Source organism: Corvus moneduloides, chromosome 19 (genome assembly GCF_009650955.1).
Source record: "Corvus moneduloides isolate bCorMon1 chromosome 19, bCorMon1.pri, whole genome shotgun sequence".
NCBI classification, from domain to species: Eukaryota; Metazoa; Chordata; class Aves; order Passeriformes; family Corvidae; genus Corvus; species Corvus moneduloides.
The window spans coordinates 7,079,687-7,107,304 of record NC_045494.1 but is presented as its reverse complement, the minus strand read 5'-3'; the positions used below and the strand labels follow the sequence as shown (position 1 = coordinate 7,107,304).

General features: G+C 51.2%; 3 protein-coding genes and 5 non-coding genes across 8 annotated transcripts; 5 read left to right on the top strand and 3 right to left on the bottom strand.

Annotated features, from left to right (window-relative positions):
• Window positions 1–174: 174 nt before the first annotated feature.
• Window positions 175–9,346, bottom strand: KCTD2 (potassium channel tetramerization domain containing 2). The gene is made up of 6 exons (XM_032129319.1): window positions 9,045–9,346; window positions 7,564–7,672; window positions 6,898–6,989; window positions 6,153–6,248; window positions 4,272–4,397; window positions 175–3,562 (listed from the first exon to the last, which is right to left on the bottom strand). Exons 1-6 carry the CDS (start codon window positions 9,300–9,302, stop codon window positions 3,533–3,535), a joined length of 711 nt encoding a protein of 236 aa, XP_031985210.1. The 5' UTR covers window positions 9,303–9,346; the 3' UTR covers window positions 175–3,532.
• A 25-nt stretch (window positions 9,347–9,371) lies between these two features.
• Window positions 9,372–11,966, top strand: ATP5PD (ATP synthase peripheral stalk subunit d). The gene is made up of 6 exons (XM_032129321.1): window positions 9,372–9,464; window positions 9,851–9,980; window positions 10,559–10,655; window positions 11,146–11,217; window positions 11,563–11,625; window positions 11,752–11,966. The coding sequence occupies exons 2-6, from the start codon at window positions 9,859–9,861 to the stop codon at window positions 11,881–11,883; spliced, it is 486 nt and encodes a 161-aa protein (XP_031985212.1). The 5' UTR covers window positions 9,372–9,464; window positions 9,851–9,858; the 3' UTR covers window positions 11,884–11,966.
• Window positions 11,967–17,867: 5,901 nt separating this feature from the next.
• Window positions 17,868–17,940, top strand: TRNAR-UCG. The gene has a single exon. It is a non-coding gene; the product is annotated as a tRNA-Arg (tRNA).
• A 222-nt stretch (window positions 17,941–18,162) lies between these two features.
• TRNAR-CCU lies at window positions 18,163–18,235 on the top strand. The gene has a single exon. It is a non-coding gene; the product is annotated as a tRNA-Arg (tRNA).
• Window positions 18,236–19,888: 1,653 nt separating this feature from the next.
• On the top strand, window positions 19,889–19,961 carry TRNAR-UCG. The gene has a single exon. It is a non-coding gene; the product is annotated as a tRNA-Arg (tRNA).
• Window positions 19,962–20,874: 913 nt separating this feature from the next.
• Window positions 20,875–20,947, top strand: TRNAR-CCU. The gene has a single exon. It is a non-coding gene; the product is annotated as a tRNA-Arg (tRNA).
• Window positions 20,948–21,930: 983 nt separating this feature from the next.
• Window positions 21,931–22,003, bottom strand: TRNAR-UCU. The gene has a single exon. It is a non-coding gene; the product is annotated as a tRNA-Arg (tRNA).
• A 630-nt stretch (window positions 22,004–22,633) lies between these two features.
• Window positions 22,634–24,834, bottom strand: MRPL58 (mitochondrial ribosomal protein L58). Its single transcript, XM_032129361.1, has 6 exons — window positions 24,634–24,834; window positions 24,279–24,315; window positions 24,115–24,174; window positions 23,421–23,503; window positions 23,147–23,316; window positions 22,634–22,869 (listed from the first exon to the last, which is right to left on the bottom strand). Exons 1-6 carry the CDS (start codon window positions 24,796–24,798, stop codon window positions 22,785–22,787), a joined length of 600 nt encoding a protein of 199 aa, XP_031985252.1. The 5' UTR covers window positions 24,799–24,834; the 3' UTR covers window positions 22,634–22,784.
• Between the last annotated feature and the right edge of the window lie 2,784 nt (window positions 24,835–27,618).

Sequence of the window (27,618 nt, the reverse complement as noted above, 5' to 3'; positions counted from 1 at the left end):
AATGATTGTTATAAATGAAATGAAGCCAGAAGCAAGCGCCCAATCTGCACATTTCTTCCCCCATAATGCAGTATCTGTGTGGTGCAGGGAAAGCAGCAGGCTGCATACCACCCTTCCAACTTTTCAAACCCATTTCAGAATCTTTATTGGGAAAAAAAAATTAATCACAGCATCTCAACTGTTATTCAAACACATTTAATAAACAAAGAGAAACAGTAGCAAAGGGCACTGACATGTGACAAACTGTACAAAACCTCCAGGTAGGAGCCCATGGCCCGGCTGCTCCAGCCCCCACCCTGCAGCCAACCAGGCCCCCTTCGCCTCAGCCCACTCAGTCACCCCTGAGAAAAATCAGTTTTTAAAAATGTGCAGAAACAAAGACACTTCAAGAGGTTATTTCCAGTTTTGCCATAATGGAACAATTTAGGCCACTGGGAAAGTTTTTAAAAAAAACCAAAGTGTCATACGCTCCATTCCCAGGATTAATGCTTTAAAGTGAACCTTCCCAAGAGGCACAAGCACTCTTGGACAGCCAGTAGATCTACCCCTGCTCTCCTACTCTACTCATTGCAACATGCTACACTTTTTTAGAGAGGATGGGACACATTTCATCCTAATTCAGCACTAATTTTGATATAGTTGTGACTGAGTGAAAGGCAATGGAAGGAAAAGCCCTGTTTGAGCACAGAAGGGATGCAACTGGTGCATAATGTTGAGACCAGCCCTGTCTCAGGCTAAAGGTGACCTAGCACAGTCAGGGAAGGAGGAATCCTTCACTGGGAATGTACTTGCTCTGGATGGACTTCATGCCTGGTCCTAAATATCACCCAAAAGCTTGAGCATCCAGTACCAATGATTAGTTTTCTACCACACACTTCTGTGGAACTTCAAAGGACCCTGCAATTGAACCCAAAGAGCCTGTGGTCCTCTGGCACCTCCTCACTGCCAAAAGCAGCACAGAAGGGAAAACCAAGACACAACTCTGATCTTTCTTGTGCTCATCAGTTAAACAGCTCTGCCATTCACCTGCTAATGGTCACTTTTAGGTGCTCTGTGGCTCCAAGGGGAGAGCAATGGCATCAGTGCATCAGGCAACCCTCCAGTGGGCTTCACCATGTGTGGCGTTTTTGGTGACACAAAAAAGCTAGGGAGGTGTTTGTTATTCTTATCTACTTGAGCTGTACTGGACAGAAAGTCTCCCTCTGCAGCCAGCATTGCTTTGAGCTCCATGGTTGAACAAGGTGCTCAGCTGGCATCAATGTGACAAACACAGCCTGACCAGTTCCTGTTGCCTTTAGTTTGGTATTTCTTGACCAGTTCCCAGAAACTCCCTCCTCTGAGGAAGGTGAATAAGACAAATGAGAATGTGAAAGGGCTTTTTACGCTGCTAACTTGCATACATGTGCTTCTTGATTTCTTAGCTGTGAGCACAGACAGTGACTGAGGCTACAGGATACGGACAGAGGAGGGAGATCTGTACACATCACAGTGTTGTTCAGGCCCAGCCAAGGTGTGTGGTCTGATCACACCAACACCAGCTCACCATGGTATAAACAGGGCAGACAGAGGGAAGCAGAGCTGGGTTTTTCAGTGTGATGGAAAGCCAGCTGTGATTCAACAGCCTGTCACTGACACAACGTGAATTCAAAGACATTTGGCACAGTCTGTTGTTACCAGGACTAATCTAGCCCAGACATTAACCAGTCTGTCTTAAGAATGAGGCAAAGGCTCCACCGGAGGAGGTACACTGGCAAAGCAGGACGGGGAGGACAGGCAAGAGGACGTGAAAAGGACTGGAGAGAGGCAGAGCACAGTGGTGCCACTCAGTGTCTTTGCTGCACGTCTTGGTCACTGAACTGGTTGTTGGACTGTTGGTAGGACCCTCTCAGCAACAAGTGGTTAAGATGGGAAACCTGCCCAATTCTATGTCAAAACTTTAAGCAGAACATGGGTAGCTGAAGCCCTCCAGAAAGGAGCCCAACTCCTCAGTCCAGGTGAGGAATTTTCTGGTAGCTTATTGAGAAACATCTGCTCTGAGCTTTTCAGTGTCTGAATTCCAGCATCTCTGAAGCTTTGCTGTAATGTCAGTTTGGGACTTGACTGAAAATGACCCAAGTGCCAGGACACTTGGGCTACAAAGAACAAAGCCAGGATGAAAGGGGAAAAACATGCAGCAAATTCCTATGAAATTCCATTTACCAGACTAGGAGGGACATGCCCTTGGTTAGGGGTGGCACAGAGTAACAGAGGGGAACCAGTGACTGCAGTTTGGCTAAGATTAGAATTCAAGAGAGGCACAAACGAACATTTTGCACATCCATCCAAGGCATTCCAAAAAAAAAAAAAAAAAAAAGGAAAGTCACAAAAGTTGACACATCACTTTGGACAAGAAACATTACAACAGTTTGGCAACTTTTCACCAAACCCCCCCCCCCCCCACCCCAGCTCCGTGATGTCCCTCTGTAATTTGAGGTGATCTCTTAAAGGTGGGGACATGAGGGGGTTGCAGGTAAATCACTGTGTGTAAATAGGGGATCTCCTCCGCAAAGGATCTCGTGAGGTCAGGCAAACCTACCTGCTTGGTACAGTACAAAAGAAATTCTGCCTGGAGCCCTCCCTGGTGAGGGAAGGAGACAGAGCCCACACTGCTGGAGACAAACAAGGCAAAGCTGAACTTGGCAGCAGCAAGTCCCTAAACCTTGTGACTTTGCACCAGGCTACGACATGGCCATGGCAGGGTACTGGACAGGAAGATGTCACCACTCTTCCTCTGTGGAGAAGTGTGAAGGACAGGACTATCACTCTATCGCTATTTTGGGTGAACACAGGCCTCTTTGTTTATGCATGCAAAGTAATGGGCTTTGGAAAATACCAGGAGCCCATGTGTAATAGTGTTAACAGTGAGACCTGTGTCAGATGGATACACAACTCCCCTCCCCTCAGATCTAAACTCAGCTCTTAGGAATTGAACAAGGAACAAATACAAAGCAAGGATGGAAAAGGTTTGTGTGGGTTTTTTAGGAGTGGTTGTTTTGTTCCTCCTTTTAAAGCCCTGTTCTTTGGACTGGGGGGGAAGGGGGGAGCATTGCAAGGTTGCTGCGCTTTTTTGGTGGCAGACCTGGGTGCAAGAAATGGCACAGCTCAAAATACAGACCTTCTCACCCACAGCAGCCTGTGGAAGGTGGGATTGATTACAAGGGCCTGAGGACCTGAGTAACCTTCACAAAGGTTCCAACTGGGAATCCGGCCCAGCCATTGTTGGAAAAATTCAATACAGCGCTGGCCAAGAAAATAAAACAAATACTTGTGGAAAGGACTATCCAAATGGAAGAGTCTTTTCCTTCCTCGGTTTCCAGGGTAAGAGAAAAGCCTTTGGTTATGACCAGAATTATTTGCCATTGGCAGGACAGGCTCGGCTTTGCTTTGCATTAGCTTGGTTACTGTACAAGGGCCGGGTTGCTCTGCGGAGAGATGCTCTTCCCAGCTGGACTGCCCTGTGACATCTGGGAGTTTAATGGAGTGGACACTTGAATTACATCCGGGATCCTCGTTCCTGAAGAATCTGAAACAGAAGAGACCTTCTATGAAAACCTCTGACAAGTTTAAATGCAAAAGTTCCTGTTCAGGGTCCTTGTTTTTTGCAGAGAAAGGAAACACAGACTAATGTGAGATCAGCTTGCAGGCTTTTATGCCACCACAACAACTGACAGGCTGGTTAAGGGTGAGTGAGCCCCTTCTCTAGAAATACTGCTCAGCTGCTTGCCAGGAGGTAAGGATGTTGCCTTTTGTTTCTATTCTGGGGAAAAAAAAAAGGTGGATTCATAAATGGTTTGGTTCAGAAGGCACCTTAAAGCTTATCTTGTTCAACCCCTCTGCCGTGGGCAGGGACACCTTCCACTAGACCAAGTTGCTCAGAGCCCCATCCAACCTGGCCTTGAACACTTCCAGGGATGGGGATGGTTGAAAGAGAACAAAAATCTTGTTTCTCCCTGCAACATCCTTCAACCACAAAACCTGACTAACCTCAAAGGTCCTTGCTACTCTGTTCTCCTTCTTCAAGTTACTCTTTTCATTTAGTATTTTGGTCTCAATTTGAAGTGCACAAAGAGCCTTAGCTCTTGTCCTACAGTAAAACAAGAAATCCTCCAAGAAGGGATGATAGAGAAGGCAATGGGAAAGCTGATCCACAAAACTGCTGCAGCAGCTTGGTGCAGGGAAGGTTTTTCTTTCCTAGGGGAATCCAAATTGATACATCTGAGCAAGTGCCTTACCTTGGCCTTCTCGCTTGGCTCCTTGACAATGCCATTGGTAGAATTGTTGAGCTCCCTGGACACAACACAGAGGAATTCTGCCTGGTCTTCGTTTCCATAGTTATAGGAAGATCCAATGCTGATCAACTGTGCAACAGGAGACAACCAAGGTAACTATCAAGAAGTCTTGATTTGATTCCTACAGTTGCTGTGAGATAGGACTGTCCCGGGAGATCTGTCCTGGACCCGAAGTGTCCCCTGCAGCCTCCGGTGTGCGTGTGTGTGTAAGGCACAGACACAGCCGAGCTCCACAGCCCTCTAGTGGCTGCTGGAGCCCCAGGAAGGAATTCCAGCCTGAAACTAATGCTGAACACAGCAGAACATTGCCCAGTTTCTGAGGGTGGAAAAAGGGAAAACAGATTGTGCAATATATAATATCCAGTTCACTCAGACGTGGGCAGGCACTGCAAATTGCCTGGTCCTTGCTGAACTCAGCTCCCAACCTGCCCTGTGACTGATGTGGAAATGGGAATTCTTTACCCCAGGCAGATGTTGGATTAACTGGGGACATGTGGCAAACAGACACTGTCCTTTATGTGGATGCTGCCAAGATGAAATCTGGTATCTGTGTAAACGGGATTATATTCTATTACTGTTGTGTTGAGGAGGTCTGGAGTCAATCCAAGAAATCCCATCTGTCTCATTTATCATTATTACATTAAAGGGACATCCTGGAGTGCAGAGCTAATTTGTCATTTACAACTCAGTTCTGCTTTCCAGAAAATAAATCCAAGTCATCTGAAGAAAGCATTGTGACTCTTATCAACTGTGTGTATCCAGGAAACCTTAATGTGCAGCATGCACCTTAACTTCCATGTCCTAATGGATTTTAGAAGAGCCAGCTCCATATTTATGTATGATAGATTTGAAAACAAAGATTAGGAAAGATCTAAGGGTGCAGGTTCCCATGAAAGGCACTGCCTGTAGCCTCAAGGTTTTGGGGATGTAGATATGGATGTGTGAAAGGCAGATTCTGTGACCTGTTGGACAGCAAAACATGGGAGTTGGAGAACTGCACTTCCATGGAGCAGTGAGTGGTTCTTGGTCACAAGATTTCACTATTTCCTCACAGGGGCAAGTTTTTGGCCGCCTCTCCACTCTGAGATAGTTTTCAGGTGTTACAAAACACATCCATAGGAACAAATGATGGGAATTGCTGTTCCTAATCCTCTGCCTCACTTTGTGTCAGCACATTTCCCACAGCATCCATTTGTACTGAAGCTGGACCAACTGGGAAGACACTGCTGTAAACCACAGAGCCCATTCTGTACTTTCTTAATATAACATAACACACAGGCCAGCTGGCTCCAGTTCTCCCTCCTCAGAAATAAGGGAACTGTGTTTGATCCCAGAAACCAAACCTGGAACTAATGCCATATGCAACTGCAGTGACACCCAGCCCTGGAACCAGCTGCACTGCAAAGACATCTGCACAAAGTTCTCATATCACTCAGTGCCTCTTTAGCAAATGCAGTAGTTGTGGCTTTGAGGTTCCAAGAAAGTCGTGCTGTTTCTTCATGACTCTGGTTAATTTTCCTGGATACTGCTGGTGGATAGAACTGTTATACTGTGGCCTGGTGTATGTGAGGAAATGCAGGAGAAGGGAAGAATTGCTCTGGGATTTGACAAGGAGACAAGATGTCCTGAGAGAAAATGAAATCTCTCTGGCAGCTGGAGTGACTTCTGCTCTCCCCCATCAGTAACTGGACACAAGTGGATTGCTGCTCAGGTCAGGCTGCTTACTCAGAAGAGCAGAGCAGTGTGAAGTGCAACTCAACAGGAAACTCTGCTTATTTCATATTCAGCTTTTAAAGGAATTCTGCCATTCTTTGGTAATGGTACCTGTTCAAATTTCCATCCGTCGGACATGGTGGACACCATCTGTGTGAGCTCTTCCTCTTGGCACTGCAGCACTCTGTACACGTGTTTCACAGGTCCCTGGAGCACAGAGAAGAATTGTTGTAGTTTAGTAATTCCTGTCTAGTATCACTCTAGAAAATTAATAAGCCTCTCCTGCTCTTGTCTTAGGAAGTCAGAGCCCCACAGGCTTTCTAAGGGTTTTTTCATCCACCTGATTCCAAAACAGAACCATATGCCTGGCACTCTTCTCTTAAAAGCTTTCCAGGTGTCTAAGGTATAGTGACAGCAAAACTTCTTTAGCTTTCAAAGCCATTTGCTGCTTTTTGAAAATGTTTCTGAAATTGCATCTACTGGGTGTGCTGATACAAGCTGAGCATCAATGGGAAAAATGCCACAGAGAGACAAAGGGAAGACAATGGTTTAGAGAAGGAAGAGTTTGAGCTATTCTTTACCAAAGCAGTATGTTTTGCTTTATAACCACCCATTTCTGCTCCTGGCCCCTCTCCTGTAAGTGCCCCTTGCCTTTCTCTGCAGTGCTGTGATGACTCAGTGGTCTGTGCTTTATAGAGCCACACTGGAGACTCGTTCCTAGCCACACCCTGCATCCACCTCACAGCATTTATTCCCCTGTTACTGCTGAACCAAAGAAATGCTACTGCAAGGGTCTGCAGCCATGCCTGTCCTTTCTGTGGCACAGAACTGACTCCATAACCCAGAGGTGCATTACTTGAGAGGTTCTGTTCTCGTTGTCCCGTATCCGCTCCTTCACCAGCCGCACGAGGGACGCGATGTTGTAAAACTCAGCTTCTTCCAGCACCCCTGAGAGAGGAACCCAAAGTACAAATTCTGTTACTTTGCACAGGGTAGAGTGAAGATGATTCTGCCACAAGGATGCAACACCTGCTCCTGACTCCAAATCTAGCCCAAATGTCAGAATTCCAAATGTGCCACCCACCTCCTGCTCCCAGGCTAGGAGAAAATGCCTGACTAGCTGTCACCTCCTTTTGTGACTTAAGAAGATCTTTAAGAAAGATTGTTCCCCGTTCCCTGGGATAATCAGAAATCTCCAGGTACAGTGTCTATTTCTTCACCCAGCCCCATCAAGGGAAAGCCCTCAGAGCTGCCTGTTTGGGGAGAACCATGGTCTGTGAGGGGCAGATGGGCTGTAACAGACCTTGGGCTCAGCAGAACAGTGACAAGGTGTGCTGTGAGCTGCAGCCTCTGCTTTCAGGAAGACACAGAACCTGATGACTTAATCCCCGTTAATGAGCAATTAACAGTACTAACAGCACTCCTGGGAAACTTGCTCACACCCTCACACCAGTCTCTGATAAGGGCTCCTGGATGTGCTATCAAACAGCACTTACAGCATTTCCTGGTGTTTTTCTCTTACCTTCCTCTGCTAGCTCCTTGTTTATGATGAGCTTCCCGTGCCGGAGGTAGTTCAGTATCGGACCGAAGTACGTGGGGTCTCTGTCAATGAGATAGGCCCCTGTCTCATCCTGAGAACAAAACAGGCATGGTTCAGTGGTATAAGGGAAAAATAATTTCAACCTAACATAATAAATTGAAAAGTTTCTCTTTGATAACCTGGATTCATTTGCCTGTGGGAGGTGTACAAATGCCACATTTAAACCATTTTTGTTTTTCAGTATCTGATCCACGAACGTTGCAGCCCAGTAACGCTGGCAGATGCCTTATATGAAGTACTTGTACACACAGTTTATGGACCTGGAAAAAAAATCTGGGCTTAGGAGGGTTTTTTCACTGCAATAAGAATGAAAACCTGGCAGCTGTGTTCTGGTTAAGCCTGATCTCCAGACTAGTTTAACTAGGAGGCTCTGGAGGAAAATGGGATCTCCAGTTCTAACTAAGGGCACCTGACCTGAGCCAAAATAGCTCATTTTTTTTCCCCTTTCCACTACTGCAAACACACATTGCAGTGCTCCAGCCATGTGTCCAGCAATGCAACAACTATTGGCATTAAATAACCAACAATTCGCAGCCAAAAGCACCTCTTGAGCAGCTTTGAAGCACTGACAAACCCTCTGCAGAACTCTCACATCCCTCTCCTAATGACTTCAAAGCATTGTTTCTCCTGCCAATCGACTCTAAAGCAGTAAGAAACTGTGCAAACCCACTGGGAATATCTCCTCACTGACACTGCTGACTGATATTTCGATCACAACCAGGATTTACCTTGTGATTAAACCCTGAATGGAGCAGCAACAGACCTGGCTAATTGTGGCTGACCCCCTCACAACACATTGACAACACCTTGTGCAGCCCATCCTTTGGAAAATCTGCTGTTGCAAGAATAATTGTCTGCAAAATCCTTATAATAAACTGCAGTGACTTCAAAACTGTCCAGCCATGCAAGGAATGTGCACCGTGATCTTTGTTGAGAGCGAAGTGAAATATATTAAAAAACCAAAACAACAACAAACACGCTCAGGGTGAGAAATTGTAACAATCCTGTTTGTCGGAGTTTCCTTCCCTGCTGTCACTGCTACGGCAGGGTGGGTTGCTCCTTGAGCGGAGTCTTGTCATCGTGGGAGGTGGAGGGATCAGAGCCTGCGGCATCTGGGTGTCACAGGCACGAGGGCAGACCCCAACTCCCGTTCCTGGGGATGCCGCCGCCTCCCCGGCCGCGGGACACGGGGGACAAGGCGATGATGTGTCAGAGTAACGCGCCCCTGCACCGTGGGAGATCGGCCCGTCCACACCCCGGGGCCGCAGAGGAGGCTCGGGGCCACCGGCAGCCGGGGGTGCCAGCCCGCCCGTGGGACGGGTGCTGGTGACACCGGCTGCCGTGGCGGCTCAGGGAGGGGCTGTCCCGGTGTGCGTGGGGGCCCGGCCCCGCCGCGGCCTCACCTTGTCGGAGCCGAGCTCGGGCCCGTCCTGGCAGCAGAGACGGCACAGGAAGGACTTGGGCTCCCGGCACAGCGTCTGCCGGGTGCTCACGAAGTACGTGCCGCCCACGTTCAGCCGCACCCACTTGGAGGCGGCGGCGGGCGGGGACAGAGCCCCGGCGGACCCCGCCGCCGATCCGGCTGCGCGGGGGCTGGGCGGCCCCGGTGCCCCTCCGGGGCTCGGGCTGGGCGTGCGGCCCCTCGGCGGCCCCTCGGCCATGGCGGAGCCTCAGTGCCCGCCCGCCGCCATCGCCGCCCGCGCCGCTTCCGGCCCGCGCCGCTTCCGGGAGGATGACTTCCGGTGGGGACGCGTTCTGATTGGGCGACGGGGCAGAGGGGGCGGAGCTTCCGGCGGCAGGGACGGCGGTGTCGGTCAGTGAAGGTGAGCGGGGGCCCGGGAGCGGGAGCGGGTCCGGAAAGGGGTCCCGGGGACGGAGAGCGGCCGGGGAGCCGGGAACGGGGATCTGGAATCCTGCGACTGCGGGACAGAACAGGCTGGGGAGGTCCTCGGCGTTAGGAGGCTGGTGGGAGAGGACGGGGGCCAGCGCGAGGTCGCGGCGGGGCTCAGGAGCGGCCCCTGTGTCCCGATCCCGCAGTGTCCGCATTCTCTCCGTGTCCCTGTCCCCGTCCCGTGTCCCCGTCCCGTCCCGTGTCCCCGTGTCCCGCCCTATCCCGCCCCCTCGGTGCCGCGTTCCCAGCCGGAGCCGCCTCTCCGGCCCCGCTGCCCGGTCCCGCCGGCGCTGTGACCCACCGCTGTCTCCGGGCCAGGCGGTGCCATGGCGGGACGCAGAGCTGCCCTTAAGGCCGTGGACTGGGCGGCCTTCGCCGAGCGGGTGCCCCCGAACCAGCGAGCCATGTTCAACGCGCTGAAGACCCGCAGCGATGCGCTGACCACCCGGTGAGTGCCCGCCCGAGTGCCCGCCCCGCTCCGGCAGGGCCCGCTCAGCCCTCGCCCAGCCACCCAGCTGTGAGTGCTGGTGTCTGTCGCTGTCTGTGGTCCCGCAGGAGTGTCCTCACAGGTATTAAAGCAGGTCACCTTGAGGCAGCTGGTGGCTTTTTTTGGCAAGTCACCTTTAGTTAATCTTCCCCAGAGTAAACCCCGTACCTGCGGTTCTGTGAATGCACTTTGCTTTGGCACAAACTGTCACTCTGTTAAATGCTCTACAAATTCCTGTACAGTTCTCAAATCGTTTAGCATCCTCTGCCTGATACAAGTGCTGGCTGTTGCAGGAATGTTGCTGATTGATTGCCTCTGGCTCAGTGTTGTAGAACAGCCTCACCCTTCCTTAGGGGTGCACCCAGAGGGGCTGAGTGAAGCAGGGCTGAGCTGCAGGCTGAGCTCTGCCTGTCTGTCCAGAGGAGCCTGTTCCAAGGCCAGAGGGATTTGTTTCAAACCTGAAAACACTTAAACTAAACACAGCAGGCTGTGCTGATGCTCAGGTTGCTGCTCATGTCTGCTGTGCTCCATCCCTTCAGGTTGGCCGCGCTGCCAGAGAAGCCCCCGGCCATTGACTGGGCTTTCTACAAAGCTAATGTTGCCAAAGCTGGAATGGTGGATGAGTTCCAGAAGAAGGTCAGTCTCCTTGCCAGCTGGGTATTGCTCTTTGGAGTTTAACTGGGAAATTGAGAGGAAAACACCAGGCTTGGCAGAGGAGGTTGGTTGTGTCACTATGAAAATTTGCCTCCCAAGACTGGGGGTACCTGCTGAGCTCAGATGGGTCTGGGAGCTTTGTGCTGGGGGCAATAACTCTGTGATAGGGTAAGTCTGGGGTGTGGGACCTTCCTGCTTCGTTACAGTGCTGGAGGAACGGGTGGTGCTGTGTGTCCTGGGGGTGGTGGGCGGGACAGAGGAGATGGCTGGAAGCTCCTGGGTGAGCAAGTACTGCTTGGGAGGGACAGAGGACAGCTGCACTGATCACTTTCAGCTCATTAACTTACATGTCTGTGAGCAAATCCTATGAAGAAAGGAGGGAATGCTCTCCTGCTGCTAGAGAAGATGACCTTGATGTGAAGGATTGTTTCAGTCAAACAAACCTTACAAAAATTTGTCTTTCAATTTACAGTTCAGTGCACTAAAGGTTCCTGAGCCAGTGGATACAGAAACTGCCAAGATTGATGCCCAGGAGAAGGAAGCTGTAAGTGAACCATTCCCTACTGCTGGGGTTGTCCCTGCCTTCTGTGGGGATGGGAAGGAGTGAGAGGCAGGGGATGTTCTGGCTGTGCCCCTGCACGGGCAGCGCAGCCTGAGCCAGGGCACAGCTGTGCCCTTCACACGTGTCCCTGGCTTTCTGAGCAAGGGGATCCCTGCACAGGGAAGGGTTGGGCTGTTTGGGATCTGCTGGAAATTCCATCACTTACCCAGTGTAACAATGATGGATTTTAATGCCAATTTAAAGCGTGGAGGGGGGTGTGTGTGCAGGTTCACTCTGGGTCAGTGTCTTTATCATAACCACACTGCCCACATCCTCTGCTCTCCCCAGGCCAAGAGCACTGCTGAGTACATCCAGGCTTCCAAAGCCCGCATCGCCCAGTACGAGCAGCAGGTGAGGCTGGGCTTTGCTTAGGGAATGTTCTCTGGACCCCCCTGGCACACCCCTTGTTCTCCTGGGTGTGCTTTGCTCCTTCCTGCTGACCACTGACTTGTGATGTGTCTGTGCCTGCTTCCACAGCTCCAGAAGCTCAAGAACATGATTCCCTTTGAACAGATGACGTTTGAAGACTTGAGTGAAGCTTTCCCTGAAACCAAATTGGACAAGGAGAAGTATCCATACTGGCCCCACAAGCCAATTGCTGATCTGTAAACTGGTCTGGAAGCAGTTTAATGACTGTCAGACTCCATGATCTTATAAATAAAGAGCTTTCTCTCTCTGTGGCTTACGTCTTAGACATGAGTTCTGAGTAGTGTGGAGCAATACGGTAACTTGCAAACATCCCACTTTTCCTGGATTTGGTGTTTTCTACCCATGAGCTTGTTTTTGTAGCAAGGACCAAGCTCCCAGCCTGACCTGCTGATCAAACTGAGCCCTGTGAAATGCAAATAAACCCCCTGTCCCTCTCTGTAAGCACAAGGTGCAGGGGATGGAGTTCTCCTGCCCTTACAGGCAGACAGTTGCTCAGAAGTTGAACGTGTGAAGCCCTTTGAGATGCTGGAGTGTATGTGGCAGTGATTTGTGTGTGTCTGGAGTGTCTCAGGACTTCTACAGGCAGAAGTCTGGGGCTGTTTTCTGGGCTGGTTGTGATTGTTTAGGAGAAGCCAATTGCAAAAGTTGTTGAAGAAGTGTTGGTGTGTTGAGATACATATTTAAAAAGGGGGTTTTTTTTTAGTTATTTTTAAAAATATTTAATTCTAGTGATCCTATTCTCTTCTCTGCCCTGGATTTCTGAATGCTGGAACTCACAGAAACAGTAGTACAGACTTGCATTGTTTTATATAATAATCTGAGGTGTAATTCTTAAAAACCTTCCCTCAAGGTGGAGACTTCTCTAAGAGAAGGGAATCAACTCCCTTTTGCCTAGGGCATGTTTGAGGTCAGAATTACAGATACGTACAATGAAGGTGTCATCCCCAGAGTTTACAGCTGTTTTATTCAAATACCTTAGTAGCCCCCAGAATACTTCAAGAACATCTGTAGTTCTACTGAACCAGAGTACAAAGCACTATGCATACAGATCTCAGGTCCTGTGGCTTTGGATTTTATGTTAATTTTATTTTATTCAGGCAACTGAAACAAGTGCAGCTCTATGAGTTGAGCAGGAGCAAACTACAGCAGAGGGTCAGAAGCAACACAGTGGAGAACAACTGAGCTGGCACTGGGCAGAGCTGATCTTCAGCTGCTCCATTTTACAGAAATCACAGCAAAAAAAAAACAGGGACAGGAAGAGGTGGCTGTAAAGAAGCACCTTCTCCAGAACTGGCAGAAACGGGTCCAGCTCCTGCAGCTGCCAGAGGTGCTTGGTTGGCTGCCCTTGTCCCTGGGCCTTCCTGGGAGGGTGCAGCAGTTGGGGGCTCCCCTTGGCCAGGTTGCCTGGGGGTCTCTTGGGCAGCTCGTGTGGGTCTACAGAGGGCAAAGGGCAGTGCCACCACGGCTCACACTGCCTGGGGCACTGTTTGCCCTGAGGAAACCCATCCTGACTCCAACAAACATGCAGGAAAATGCCCCAAACCTGCTTTGTTAAAGGTGTTACGGGTTGTTTTACCTTGCTGGAAGCTTCTGAGGACCTTGTCCAAGCGCAGGGATTTGCGCTGCTGGTACAACAGGAAGAAGGTGTCTAACGCAGCCATGATCATGAGCAGGAAGGTGCCCAGGAAGAACACCACTGCAGAACAACAGGAAAACAGAGAAAGCTCTGGATAAGTGGCATTTTCTTACATTCCATTGCCTGGTGGGGAACAGGAAAAGTTCAACTCCAGCAAGCTGATCAAACTTAGCTGTTCATGACTTCAGTGTTCATGAACGTGTCTGTAAACAACCAAAGACCTTCCTTAGGGCTGGTACCTGGGTGAAAATCAGGATTTATTCAATAAAGGTGGGTACAGGTACCTATGATGGGTGGTTTGTTGGAAGAAGTTGGGAGGCTGTTGTTGAGAATCACAGCCAGCATGGAGCTGCCGAGGATGATGGCGATCTGGAAGTTGATTTTCTCCTCGAGAGAGCTGGGTCCAAGCAACACAGCCATGTCCAGCAAGTACAGGGCACATGTTGGGAGGATCAGGTTCAGAACGTAGAGAGTCGGTCGTCTCTCCATGGAAATCTGTTGAAGAAGATGGGCAGAATTTAGGTGAGCAGGAGATGACTCAGTGTATTGGCAAATGTTGGTCCCCTAATGTAAAAGATCCTCTTGTTTTATACAGGGTTTTTTTGGTGCCAAATCAGTGCAATATAATATGGAAGTGCCACCATACCACATAGGTGACCAGAGAAAATCCTCTGTCATCCATCATTTCCGTGTATTCAACGATGCTCAGGTTGGTGAACTTCCATTCTCCATCAGTCAGGAAGAAACTCTGGCTGTCTTTCATCATCTCAGCTGGTGTCCGTCTTGTCTTCATGACAAAGTCTGTTACTGCTTGGGCAGGAGGCAGAGGGGGGAGGGAAATTGAAGGAAGAATTTAGGAATTTGTTAGTGGTCAGTTATTCCTCTCCCTTTCCCACACAGCTGAGGGTGTGCAGACAGGGAAGGGGAAGGTTTCACGCACTGCTCGGGTTTCTCAGCCCATGAGGGAAAAATTAAAGAGGCTTAGCTGGACCTCTGGGAATGTGGATCAGAGGGGAAACATTTGGTGAATTAGGGCAGTTGTTCTTTGTGGATGGGCCTCGGAAGATTTTGTGTCACCTCTGCTTATATTTCAGCCCTACCTCTTGGGATGAACTCTGACTGCAGTTTGAATCCTTGAAACTGTCCTGTTAATGGCTGGATTTGATGCCCTTGGAAATCTTTCCCAGCCTCAGGATTCTATGATTAATTTCCTCCCATTTCCATGGCTTTCAGGTGTGTTTAAAGATCAGTCCTGCAAAATTCTTTGTGAACAAGTAGCGGTTTTGCAGGAAGCCTCTTGTTTTGGGTCTCTCGGTTTGTAGAAACTGGTCCTGGGAGGGACTTGCCACAGAACATCCGGATTGTTCCAGAGGTGTTGCTGGGAAATGTGCCAGGACAGAATGGCAGCATTTTAACTCATTTTCCCTGGTCTCACATGACCTCAACCCCACTGTGAGCGTGTGGTGCTGCTCGGGAGCCCAGGAATTACCAGGGCCCATCTCATCTATTCCTCCTTCTCCAAATTCAGCCCAGAGGTGGTAAAGCCCAGCCTGCAGCTGTACCTGGGTAGAGGAATGAAGCTATAGTCAAGTTGCACATCTGGGTGTCAAAGGGGAACTTGAGGATTATCAAACTGCACGTCAGGGTGACCTGGAAGGGCCGGGTGGAGTTGAAGCTGCCGTTGTGCATGAGGACCATGTAATTCAGCTCCGGGTTTTGCCCGTTCACTCTGGAGGGAACAGAAGGGGAGAGTAACTGAGCCTGAGATGCTGCCTGTCCCATAAAACCAGGCTGTGGACACCCTGTTGGCTCTGAGCCACCACCCAGCCATGGGACACAGCAGGAGGAGAGGAAACCAGGGCTGGGAGAAGGGCTCATGAGTCCTTTGGGACCAGGATTTGCTGTAGCTCCGCATCTCCTGAGCACCTCCTGCCTCTCTGCCCTCTGCTTCCTGCCCTCACCAGGGCAGGGGCTCACTCCTGGCTCTGCCTCCAACTCCTTTCTCCCTCTGGAGAGCTGGTGGAGGTGCCCATCCCTCTGTCAGACTCTCAATACCTTTCCATACACTACTAAAGGTCACTTTATTCCACAGCAGTGCTGGTTTCTGCTGCTTCCTCAGCTTTAGCTACAGCCCAGATGGGATATTTCAGGAGCTGTTACAGTATTACAGAGCCACTAAGTGCTTTGTATAAACTGTGGTCACCAATAATCTAAATGAGGAGGCTCTCAGTTACAGAGAGGTCAAGGGAACAACTTTTAGCTGTCTGAGTTTATCCCATTTCCTACAGTAAAACCAACAGTTTGCATCCATTGGATTTCTCTTAAGCCAGTGCATAAAAATGAAAGGGGAACCTACCGCTCTAAGATGAAGATGGGGGGAGACCAATACGTATCCATGGGCAGGACAATTTCGGAAATGTTACAGAAATCCCGTGGGTCCCAGGTTGCAAAAGGGTTTTGCCATTCCTGAGGGAAGAAGTTGCCGGAGAGAGATGAGCTCTGGGCTGGGCACCAGGCATTGTGTTGAGCAAGAGGAGAGAAATGCTCTTGAGGGACCTACCAGGTTCAGGACAAAGTAAAAACTGACTGTCTGGAGCTTTTCCACCTGGAGAAACAAAGATATTTAGCTGATTTTCTTAGATGTATCCAGGGCATCCAGTGCAGAACCCAGAAGCTCTTCCCTGAGCACAGATTGCAGGAACTTGGCTGGGGAGGAGAGCTCATGGCTCTTGCTCCTACAGCTGAAGAGTGGGAGCACACGGTCCGAGGAAAAACTAACAGATTATTGTTAACATTTCCATGGCAGTGTCCTGGAAATGCACTGCCCAGTTCAGGCACTCTGCAGGGTTTTTGGAGCCTTCTACAAAGGCTGCTCATCTGGATGCGACTTCTGGAAGGAGTGGGAGAAAATACTCCAGATCTTCCAAAAGTGCTTTCAAACAGCAGAAAGCTGAAGTGGAAGGGGCTGATTCTCACCCCTGTGGCCTTGCTGGCAGAAGACTTAAATTAAACCCTAGCCTAGTAATAGCCCAGTTTCCTATTGTAAAGACATTTTGAGTGCTTACCACAGAGAGAATTGCCACCAGCAAGAAATCCATCTTCACTTCCACAGGCTCCTTTAGGTTTGTCTTGGGCAGAATGTACGTGTGCAGCTTGTCGTGAGAGGAGATGTTCAGGTAGTCAACAATGTCATAGTAGGTGCAGAGGTACTTTGGAGCAGCCCCTGCTAGAAAGAGAATTCCACTTGAAACACAAGAACATCAGGTAAGACCTCACCCTGTGAGAGATGCACCAAAAGAGAAGGGGTGTGGAGCTGTGGATGTGAAAATCATCATTAACACACAAACATTCCTTCTCACACAGATGAGAACAGAATTCCTTGAAGGTTTTCTATCCCCCTTGCACTTACCTGTCCCAAGAGAAAAGGCGAGGATGGCTACAAAAACTCCCTCCATCATCTCCTGCTTCCAAATAAGGAGGAGGATGGTACCGTGTGTCTTATGAACGGGTCCAGGACACGTCATTTGTTATGTAGAAGTTGATTTGATATTTATTAATGAGGGATGGATTTTTGTAAACAGACATGTTATCTGTTGGAAGGAAGAATTTGCTAATGGTTTGATGCACTCAGCCAGCTCTTGGGAGCAGCCTTTAGTGTGGTCAAGGAAAAGTAAGTCATTAAAAAAAAAATCCAACCATTTGAGGGAGAGGAAAAGAAAGGGCCCATTCCCACAAAGAAAAGGCAAACAGCCAGAGCTACTCAGTAGCAAATTTGGTCTCATTTACAGGGCTGAGAGTTTGCTGCAACCCCACTGAAATGGATCAGGAATTAGTGCCTGTGTGACTCAGGGCTGTGGGGGAGGCTGCTCTCCTTTGAGCCCTGTCCTGCTCCCCCGCAGACCACACCGTGTCCTCATTTCCCACTGAGCCTTCCATGCACCCATGGATTTTCTGGTTTTGCCTCCTTGCTGGTCTCCCATGCTCCCGATGTTCTTTTCCAAGTCCTCACAGTTAAGATGAAAGGCTCAGAGACTTCTGGGTTTCTTATCTGTCTGTGTTTTCCTCTGCTGCCTTCCTCTCCATCTCTGCCTTTTTTTTCTGCTGTCACCTCAGTGATCCCTGTGGGTCCCTCCCAACCCAGGATATTCCAGGATTCTGTGATTCTATGAATGGCTCCAGGGCAGCAATTGCAGTCAGCAAGTCCCACACTTGATTCCCCCTCTGGCAGCAAAAACCCCCACGGCAGCAGACGGTCCTTCCCCAGCTGTGTCTCCTTCCATCCCCCCTGTCCCCGTGTTCCCCAGAGACTTCTGTGTCCCCCACAGACCCCCCTGTCCCCCGCGGACCCCCGTGTTCCCCAGAGACTTCTGTGTCCCCCACAGACCCCCCTGTCCCCCGCGGACCCCCGCGTCCCCCCCTGTCCCCGTGTTCCCGGCGCGGCCGCTGCCCGGCGGCTCCGGGGGTACCCGGGAGGGGCGGGGGGCGATGCCGGGGGTTGCCAGCATCACTAAGGGGGCTGCAACGCAGCGACCGCGTGGCCTAATGGATAAGGCGTCTGACTTCGGATCAGAAGATTGAGGGTTCGAGTCCCTTCGTGGTCGGCCTTTTTTTCCCGCCCCACCCGCCTTTAAAATCATCTTTTCCCGTTTCTCCCCTCGCATCTCTGCCCCTCCGGGGGGGTGCAGGGAAAACGCGAGCCCGGACTGGGTCCCGGCGCTGCCGGTGCGGCCCCGCCCCAGCCCCGGCCCCGTCTCGCGGGTGGTCCCGGGACGCCCCCACGGGGTCGGGGCCGTTCCCGCGGGCCGGGGCGCGCGTCCTGCGCAGCCCCAGTGGCCTAATGGATAAGGCACTGGCCTCCTAAGCCAGGGATTGTGGGTTCGAGTCCCATCTGGGGTGAGCGTCCCTCTTTTGCCTCGGCTCAGCCCCGTTTCCATGCTCTTTCTCCCCGTTTCAGTGCTTCCGGGCCTTGGCCTTCTCCTTCTCCTTCTCCTCCTCCGAGTTTAGCAGTGCTCTCACTTCCGCTTTCCAGCTGTATCTCCTCAGGGGCTGATGTGCCGGCAGAATCCAGAAGTGTGGACAAACCAGCGCACCTGTCTGAGCGCGGCACTGGAGACAGACCCTGATGAGGGGAAGACCAAAGCAGGAGGTTGGGGTGGTCCATGATGTGTTTTGGGACAGCGAGGTCCCCATGGCAGCTCCAGGCTCTCTCCCTGTGCCAAGAGCCACTGATGATGGGATGATGTGTCTGTCTGCTCCCGGCCAGTGGTCCCTGTTTAGTTTTCATGGAAAAGAGAAACAACGAGGAGCAGCTACAAACTGCCCAAGGCTTATGTGCAAAGGTGGATGTTTTGTCCAGCAAGGTGTGTGGTCCCAGGGCTCAGGTGAGGCTGTGATCAAGGGGGTAACAACCAGCTTTGCTTTGGGACCTGTGGATGAGAGGAGAGGTGTTAATGAAAAGCTGATTTTTGGAGGGATGTTAGTGAAAGCATGGCCAGGTTACAGACATCCTTCAAGGTGTCCCAGAAGGTGCTGAAGCAGAGCAGCTGCAGTTGTTTAATTATCTTTGTCTGGGCAGAGCTGGGTTTTTCTAGGGTCAGGGCTGAGCAGGGAATTTCAGCTGCATTTTTTCCCCCTCTGGGTGCTTCCTGTATCATCAGCTGCATCTGAACCCCAACAAGAAGCCCATTAATGCTGGTTCATGTCTACCTTGCATGGGGGACCTCTTCCCAGAGCAGGGCAAGCTGATGGGCAGGAAGCTTTACTCCACCAGAAACCACGTCTCCATGAGGGGCTGGTCAGTGGGGTCACAGAGTTTGGCTGTGGTGCCCTGGGACCAAAATCCTCCCCATAAGTGCCTTTGGGATAACGCCCTCTCAGATTTGTTGCATTAAAAAGCTGCCTGGAGGGTCTTTTCCTGCGGAGTTAATGGATTTTAAAAGGCAGCTGTGGTCAGGGTGATGCCACACCAGTAAAACACAAAGTGAAGTTTCTTCTTAAGTAGTTTTTCTCTCTTAGGTGTGGGAGGAAATGGCTCTGCTGCCTGGAAAGCAACGAACCTGCCCAAGCCCTGGGCACTGGACCACTGATTAAAATACCTTCCTGGGACGGGCTTTGGGAAACTGTCCTTGGGATTAGATGAGAAACACAGGTTTTGGGGAGAGTGGCTGCAGCGGGAGGAGAACGAACAGGAGATTAATGAGGCCGTGGTGTTTTTCCAGTGGTGTTATGGCGTTCTGCTGGTGGCACGGTGACTGTCACATCTACAGTGACCGAGTAGCACACGGGGTCCCAGGGGAGGGGGCACCTCCATCACCAGGGTTGGGTTGGAAAAGCCACCCACACTTCCAGGAGGGATGGAGAGTGGGGGATGCTCTGGGGGTGTCTGGGGTGAATGCGGAGGATGCCCTGGGGATGCCCAGGGGGTGTCTGGGGTGAATGCGGGGGATGCCCAGGGGGTGTCTGGGGTGAATGCGGGGGATGCCCTGGGGGTATCGGGGGCACCCGGGGACCCCCCAGTGTGCGACACTGCCCGGTGGCACTCCTGTGGGTGACCACGTGGCCTAATGGATAAGGCGTCTGACTTCGGATCAGAAGATTGAGGGTTCGAGTCCCTTCGTGGTTGTTTTAAAGCCACGAGAGGTGCTCGAGGCGTTCAATCTCCTCGCGCCCGGGGTGGGCGGGGGATCCCTGCGGGTGACATCGGCAAAGACTCGGGGAACGTGCCGGTGCTGGGGGCGCATTCAGCGCATTCAGGATGGGATTTGCCCCGCGGCTCCCTTGCCAAGGAGGGGCAATTCCCGCTCCCCGGCGGGGCAGCGCTCAGGGACCGGGAATTGGGGGAGCCGAAAGCGGCGGCGGGCGGGGCTGAGCCCCAGCTTGGGCCGGTTCGTGGGAAAAGGAGAGGGCGGAGCCAGATTTGAGCGGGGTTTCCCTTCCGGCCAGGAGCGCCGGGTGAGTTACCGGGGAGCCGGGGCAAAGTTTGGTTTGGTCAGTCCTGGGGGGGAATATCAACCCAGTGCCCCTTCTGTGTGCGGGGCGCCGCCGGATGTGGATGTAGCCGGAGTAGGGGGAGTTCAAGACTTTCACACCCTAAGTGGGACTCGAACCTCTGAATGCTGTGTTAGGGGTCCAGAGTTTTATCCACTCGGCCACCGGGGCCGCACAGGAACCGCCCTGCGCCCCAGGCCCCCCGCGCTCCCTCCGAGCGCCCCGTTCCGGGGACGGTTCGGGCCCTCATTGCACCCAAAACCGGCACCGGCAGCTCCCGGTGGGGCCGAGCGGGCGGAGGGCGCTGCGCGGGGATCTCCATTCCCCTCCACACACATCCCCACTTCACCTTGGCGTTTCTGAGCTGCACCGGGGCGGTTTGGGAGATGGAGGGGGGCAGGAGAGCGGGGCCTCGCTCTGGGGATTGTTCAGACCGGGGCGGTCCCGGAGGTAACGAACGGGACCCCCCCATCCTTGCCCACGGTAGCCAAACTCCCGTCTGGCTAGAGGAGAGTTAAGTTAGGGCGCCTAAAATACGTGAGTACGCAGCCCCAGTGGCCTAATGGATAAGGCACTGGCCTCCTAAGCCAGGGATTGTGGGTTCGAGTCCCATCTGGGGTGATTCTTTTCCGTGCCGGGGTGTCCCCGAGGAGGTCCGGGATCGTTCGCCGCGCTGCGGGGGAGAACGCGGGGCGCCCCCTCCTGCAGCCCCTGCCGGCGCCCCGGTCTGCGTCTCGCACGTCCCGGCACGGGTCAGGCGTTTTTCGTGGTACTAAACCAGGCGGAACCTCGGAATCTGCTTTTAATCCCTGAAATTCCCGGCTCCTCCGCGCCCCGGTGTCAGGGCTTGTCCAGGGCTTTACGCCTTTGCTTGAACCAAGGTTTTGCAAATCTGGGGGAAAGAAGCCCTGAGCAGCGGGTGATCCTGGCAGCGAGGTCTCCTGGGGATGGGGAGGCTCAGCTGAGGCTGTTGCTGTCCTGGATGATGATGGCGGGATGACGTTCAGTGTCACAAAAACGTCGGAAGCAGCGACATCCCCCTGTTTGTAAAGGCCAGGGCACGGCACCGAGCTTCAGACACCTGTGCCTGTGAGAGGGGTGCTGGCAGGGACCCCCCTCCCATGCCTAGGGAAGAAGGGGATTCACCGTCCCTGGAAGCGTTCAAAACGTGTGTGCATGTGGCATTTGGGGACTTGGTTTGATGGTGAACCTGGCAGTGCTTGATAAATCTTAGAGGTCTTTTCCACCCTGGATGATTCAGTGATTCCATGCAGAGAAGCTTTCGGTGGGGGAAAATGTGAAATGTGGTGTCTGCTCCTGGTGCTGAGCAGGCAGTGCAGAGGTGGAGGTGATGAGGCCGGGGCAGGGCTTCCCGGGATGTCAGGATGCATTGGTGTGGTCCTGCATCCCCCCAGCATTCCATTCCGGGGAGGATCTGGGTTCTGAACTCTCTTTGCAGATGCAAACATTGTCAGGGGAGAGCTGAAAGCTCCCCCTCCAAAGGGGATGCAGCAAAGCCCTGACACCTCCCTGTACCCCAAACAAACCCCAGGGATGACTTCCCTTTCTATTTGGGGTTTTCCAAAAGCAGGACCACCTCTCCCCACCCCAGGTGGGACTCGAACCCACAATCCCTGACTTAGAAGGCCAGTGCCTTATCCATTAGGCCACTGGGGCCCTGCCAAGCATCAAAAAAAGGCTCATTTTGGTTTCTTTGAGCCTCCCACAGTGGAGTGGTGAAACACATCACACCACAGAGCTTCATTCTCATTAAACAGGGTCCATGAACGAGCCTGGAACACTCATCCAAAGGACTCTGGTGTCCCACTTCAAAGGCCAGAAGCCTCCTGTACTCACAGGGTGCGTTCTGTCTCCTAGTGCTGACATTTCTGCCAAATTCCTGATGTGGCTTTAGCTTAACCAAATGATGTGCTTTGTTTGGTTAGATAAAAATCAGTAAAAGGAATAAAGCTGAAAGGAAGGAAATAGAAGGAAAGAAACAGTGGATACTCTAAGGGATGGACTTGATGATCCTTGTGGTCTTTTCCAACCTTAATGCTTTAAGATTCTATTTTCTACTTAGATATGTTGTTGAGACTGCTTTTTCTCTTCCCTTTCTTTCCCTAAAAATCTGCTGTAGCTTTGTGTTCAGCAGCAGACGGTGCTCTGATGGAGCACAGGCTGCTTGAGGAACACAAAAAACATTAAAAAAACAAGAGAGTGGCTGACAAAAATCAGAATTTTTAGTTCCTCTCAAATGTGAACGATAATTATTCTGGAAAATGATTGACAGGCCATCACAGTGTATCAATGGCTACAAAAGAAGATGTTAAATATTTTTATTTACACTTTCAGGCTATTTTTATTCAATACAGCTCATGAGTTTAGCATCATCTACAGCTGCCAACACCACTTCTTTAGGGAGATGGAATGCCAAAGACTTGGATCTCTGCTGTTCTCAGTCGAAATCTGCCTTCCTGCTCTGTTTTATAGTTGAGTGTATTTTTTTCTGTCGTAGCCGTTCACGGTTCATTTTTTCCACCCTAAAACAAAATCAAAAGATCCCTCAGTGTACAAAGAAAACATTTAAATATTCAGCTTCTGAGATCTGATGAACCAACAAACATCCTCAGATAGCAAAAACCCAGTCCCTGTTCTGGGGATATTAACCAGGAAAGCAGTTAAAATCAAATGGATCAGTGATAGTCTTTAAAAAAGGTAATTTAAATGAGTATGAACAAGATTGTTTAAAAATGCTGCAAACTGAATTGTGTAACGTGATAGCCTGAACCCAAATAGAGACCATTTTAATGAAGATACCTCTCTATGAGCTTCTGTGTTGTCTCCTTAGACACCTCCTTGGGTTTCTCGATGGCCTCCGTGATCATGGTCCGGATTTTTTCCAGACAAATCGCCAGATTCCTCATTTGGTAGCGACTCTCCTCCGAGGTCACAATCAGTTCACCAGCCCGGTTTATCTTATTCCTGTGCTGAAAGGATGGGAAAACGTGATGTGACCACTGAAACCTCACTGGAACTGTCCTGTTCTGACACTAAGACATTGAAACTATGGTTGGAAGGGGAGGGTTGGTACCATCAGAGCCATTTTTTCTCTCACAGCTTCGGGAATCCAGTCGGCCGATGCCAGGTGGAACCGAACCTCCGCCTTGGAATTCACTGGGAGGAAAAACAGGGTCTTTGTTTCCATGTCACAGCCTGCCTTGCTCAGATTTATGGGGTAATTCAGCCTGATCTCTGCTGGCTTTCAACATGGGATGATTCCATGATGAATTTCCTGAAAGGTCACAATTCTTTTCTTGCTGTATTTTTACACACCACTCTACAAGACAAACGTGTACCTGTCGTGGTATTTGCCTTTCTAGACACTACAGAATTTATTGCCAGCCACTGCCTACCTCATTTTTAATGGCAGAACAGGCAGTATTTTAGGTTTATTTGAATTAAGCTGAGAATTTATTGCACAGTGAACCTTCAGAATCCAGCTGGCTCTATTATATTTGATGTATGGATAGAGCTGGTGCTCCATGTGGCACCTGTAGCAGGAATGATCCCTCTAAGTGTTCCTAGGAGCATCAAACGTGCTACCACTGGTCTCCAGCACCACGAAGACTCAGAAGTTGTGTTAAAATGCAGGGTGACGACAATGAAGAATAAGTATCCAGCAGCACGAAGACGCTGTTTAACTTCAAGTTCTCAACATTTGCCACACGGTACAGAAAACCAACCGGAAACGGTGATTTTTTTCCAAGGGAGGAGCTGTTCCTCACCTTTATTAACATTCTGCCCGCCGGGCCCGCTGCTCCGGCTGTAGGACACGGTCAGGCGAGCTGGAAGAGAGGGGCAGTGGCTGAGCCGGGACGGGGCCGAGCTCGGTGCCCGGGGGCGCTGCCCGGCCCCCGGCACGGGTGTGCTGGGGTGGGAGGGGGCTCACCCATGGGGATGTCGAGGGCGGGCGGCTGCAGCTCCTCCTGGAAGACACATCGGGGGCGGTGTCGGGGGGTCCCGGGGGGGTTCCCGGGGTCTTGGGGGGCTCCCGGGGTCCCTCCGGCCCCGCCCACCCGCGATGCCCCCGCCATGCCCCCGCCCCTTCCGCAGAGCCACGCCCACCCACGGTACCAAGCCCCGCCCCCTCAGTGTGGCCCCGCCCACCCGCTCACGCCCCCCGTGCTAACCCCGCCCACCCCAGCAACTCCGTGCGCTAAAACCCCGCCCACCCGCTGTCAATCAAACAAATAACCCCCGCCCAAACTCCGCCTCGTCTTCCTTTTCCCCCCCGCCCCTCTGACCGTGGTGCGGGCGGCGGGTCCGTCCTGTCGTGGCGGGTACAGCTTGTCCAGGCTGTGGGAGCTCCGGTACTCGGTGCCGGCGGCGGCTCTCTGCGAGAACCGGGCGCACAGGAGCGCCAGCCCCGGCCGCTGCCGGCACAGGCCCCGCAGCGTGTGCGCCGCCATGTTGGCCCCTGCCGTGCGCCACCGCCAGGCGTCCCCGCGGAAACGGCGACCGCGCGCCGCGTTCCGGGGCGGGGCGGAAGGAGCAGGGGGGCGATTTCGGGGGATAAAGGGGCTCTTTTGGGGCCGTGCGGATGGATCTTGAGCGTGGTCTCCGGGCTGGGGGGGCCTGTAGGCCGGGGAGGTGTCTGCAGCACTAATAGGAGGTGTATGGGGGGTATATGGGGTCTGTGGGCTGCCAAGAGAGGCGGATGTGGGACGTCTTGGGGGCACATGGGGCTTGTGGGGCAGCGCGGGGGCATGAGGGGGGTCAGGAGTGGTTATGGTGTCTGTGCACCCCAGACCTTCGTGGTGGCCGGTGCTGAAAATGAAAATACATCCAGCCTTTTTTATATATTGCTTAGTTTTTGCACCGGGGGTGCTTCAGTTTTCACATTTTTATCCTCTCTAGAGCACTAAAGAGTTACATACAAACACACACACACACATACATACAGAATTATTTCTTTGAATAATAAAGCAGCACAAGATGCCGAGATGGATGTGGGATGCAGGGGAATGAGGCAGTTGTGGAAATCCTTCAGCTTTTGCTCCTGTTGGAGCTGTCAGGCTGGCTTGACAAGAAGGGTGTGCGTTCCACAGGGGCAGGGATTGCTATTCCTGGCAGCAGGAAAATGCACAGGCAGGGATGGGCTGTCATTTGCTCTGGTGTTTTGACAGGAGCTGACAATCTCGTTTAAAACTGTGGATGAAGCCAAAATGGGTGTTCAGAAGCCAATACAGAGACTGTGTGACTGAGGATCTGAGCTGAGTCCCACCCAGATAATCCATTTAAAGTCAGGGAACTCAGTCCTAGGGAGGGAGCAAGTCCTGAACATGGATGGTTTTCTGCCCTGGCTGCAGCTGAGCAGCTCAGGGCCACAGAGGGCTCCTCACTTTGTTTGAATCGAACCTCTGAGTCCTGGGGTTCTGCTCCACTGCCCTTGTCCAAACTCAGCTGAAAACAAAATGCTCTAAGGAAAAAACACAGAGCTGTCAGAGGCAAACCGTGCCATCTGGTGACCTTAATTTCTAACAGGGAACAGGTAAATGTTTGTGATTTGTAGCCAGAGGGATGGGTAAAATACTCAAAGCAGGATGACTCATTTACCAGCTGTTGTCAAACATGTCTGGTGGTTGTTGTGCAGGAACATCCTCCAAGGACAGTGCCACAGAAGGGCTGGGAAAGGAGTTGGAAGGTCACACAGGTGAAGCCAGACCAGTCTAAAAGGACATTTGTGTGGTTTTGCTTCATTCCCACCCTGTGTTGGTCCACAGAACCTTGGTAAAAAGCTGGGTGATCTCTGTTGGATGGTTGGAAACTGCTCTCCCTCTCAGGCAGGGCTTGGGATGGCAAGGTCTGACTTTGGTGTGAGCCAAAGAGAGCCAAACCTTTGGCATTCCACCTGGAAAAATGAACTGCTTTGTCACTGGTCCTGGCTGAGGAAGCCACCTCAGCCTGTTTGGTGGTCACTGGTGAGCAACAGCTGTCAAGAGCCATCCCAAAAACCCGAGGGAAAGGCTGAGGTGTCCAAGGATCTGGTCACTCCTTGTGTGAGTGAGGGCACAGGCTGTTAATGTAGGAGCAAACAGGGCTTTGAGAGACCTCCCAGAAGGTCTCAGCTGCTGTAAGAGAGGGAAGATGCTGAATCATTCCTGTGGGGGCTTGAGCTCTGTAAATCCCTTGAATTTTTGCTTCAAGTGGCCCCTCCTGGTTTATAACAACAGGTGCCCTTCTGAAGGGTTATTCCAGCTGGTGGTACAGTGACTGATGGAACTGCACGTATCTAAATGGCAGCTTTCAAATTCAGCATGAAACCAGATTGTTGACAAGCTGCGCCCTTGTTGATCTTAATGCTGTGAGCTGAATAGGGTCACTGATTTTGCCAAATCTGAAATTAAGAATTATTTCCTGTGACATCATACTTTTCCTCATCCCTTTTAATTGCATGCAGCAATTTTCCTTTTTGTCCTGAACCATGGGGGTGTGCTGTTAAGTAGCTGCTGCTCTCTGCTACACCAGTTTCTCTGGCAGAGTGGTTGCTCAGCACTATCTTGTTCCCTCTTAGTGGAGTTGTGTAGCTTTCCTTGGTGTTCCAAAAGCAATTGGAAAAGTTTAGATCAAAGGTGGCACCAGAGGCCAGAAGATGCTTATTTTCTCCTCCTTTGATCACTGAAAGCCTCACTTAAGGCAGGAATCAAGTGACTCTGACTCACACAGTCAATCAGGACATGTATATATGGCCACTAATATTTTTGGATGCAGAAAAAACTTGCCCTCAGCACTTTGCTGAACATGCTGCTGATACACGGCAGCTGTGCCTTTGTCAAGCCAAGTACTAATATCGTGTTACTTACATCAGTCATTTTTGGATTTGTGGTTTGCAAAAAAGGCCGAAAAAAATTAGGATTTGAATTGGGAGCTTAGAAATTGTGTGGTTTTACAGAGACTTCCGAGCTGACAAAAGAGGGGTTTTATCGCGTGGCAGTGTTGGCAGTCCAAGTGCACAAAAATGTGTGTTATATAAATAATGTAGCAGAATAGTTCAGCATATTCTCTTTCCTTTCTGCAAGGGTGCCTGAAGCACTTTCTTGACCCAAATTGTACATGAAAATCAAAGAATTAACTCTTGTGTTGTTCTTAAAAGTAAAAAGAGCTGTAAGAGCTGTGAGAAAATTGGTGTTTCTTTGTATTCAAGAGGAGAATAGAGCATTTAAAAATATATTTAATGTGTTGTGCAATTAACTGTGATGCTGATCCACATGGGATTGTTTAAAACAGAA

Excerpts from the sequence above, each read along its gene's own strand:
- KCTD2 (XM_032129319.1), bottom strand. The coding sequence starts at position 9,302 with ATGGCCGAGGGGCCGCCGAGGGGCCGCACGCCCAGCCCGAGCCCCGGA. Across the intron at positions 7,673-9,044 it reads CCGAGCTCGGCTCCGACAAG|GATGAGACAGGGGCCTATCT; the intron begins GTGAGGCCGCGG and ends TTTTGTTCTCAG. Across the intron at positions 6,990-7,563 it reads CAAGGAGCTAGCAGAGGAAG|GGGTGCTGGAAGAAGCTGAG; the intron begins GTAAGAGAAAAA and ends TTCCTCTCTCAG.
- ATP5PD (XM_032129321.1), top strand. The coding sequence starts at position 9,859 with ATGGCGGGACGCAGAGCTGCCCTTAAGGCCGTGGACTGGGCGGCCTTC. Across the intron at positions 9,981-10,558 it reads AGCGATGCGCTGACCACCCG|GTTGGCCGCGCTGCCAGAGA; the intron begins GTGAGTGCCCGC and ends CCATCCCTTCAG. Across the intron at positions 11,626-11,751 it reads TCGCCCAGTACGAGCAGCAG|CTCCAGAAGCTCAAGAACAT; the intron begins GTGAGGCTGGGC and ends CTGCTTCCACAG.
- MRPL58 (XM_032129361.1), bottom strand. The coding sequence starts at position 24,798 with ATGGCGGCGCACACGCTGCGGGGCCTGTGCCGGCAGCGGCCGGGGCTG. Across the intron at positions 23,317-23,420 it reads GAGAAAAAATGGCTCTGATG|CACAGGAATAAGATAAACCG; the intron begins GTACCAACCCTC and ends CCATCCTTTCAG. Across the intron at positions 22,870-23,146 it reads ACACAGAAGCTCATAGAGAG|GGTGGAAAAAATGAACCGTG; the intron begins GTATCTTCATTA and ends ATTTTGTTTTAG.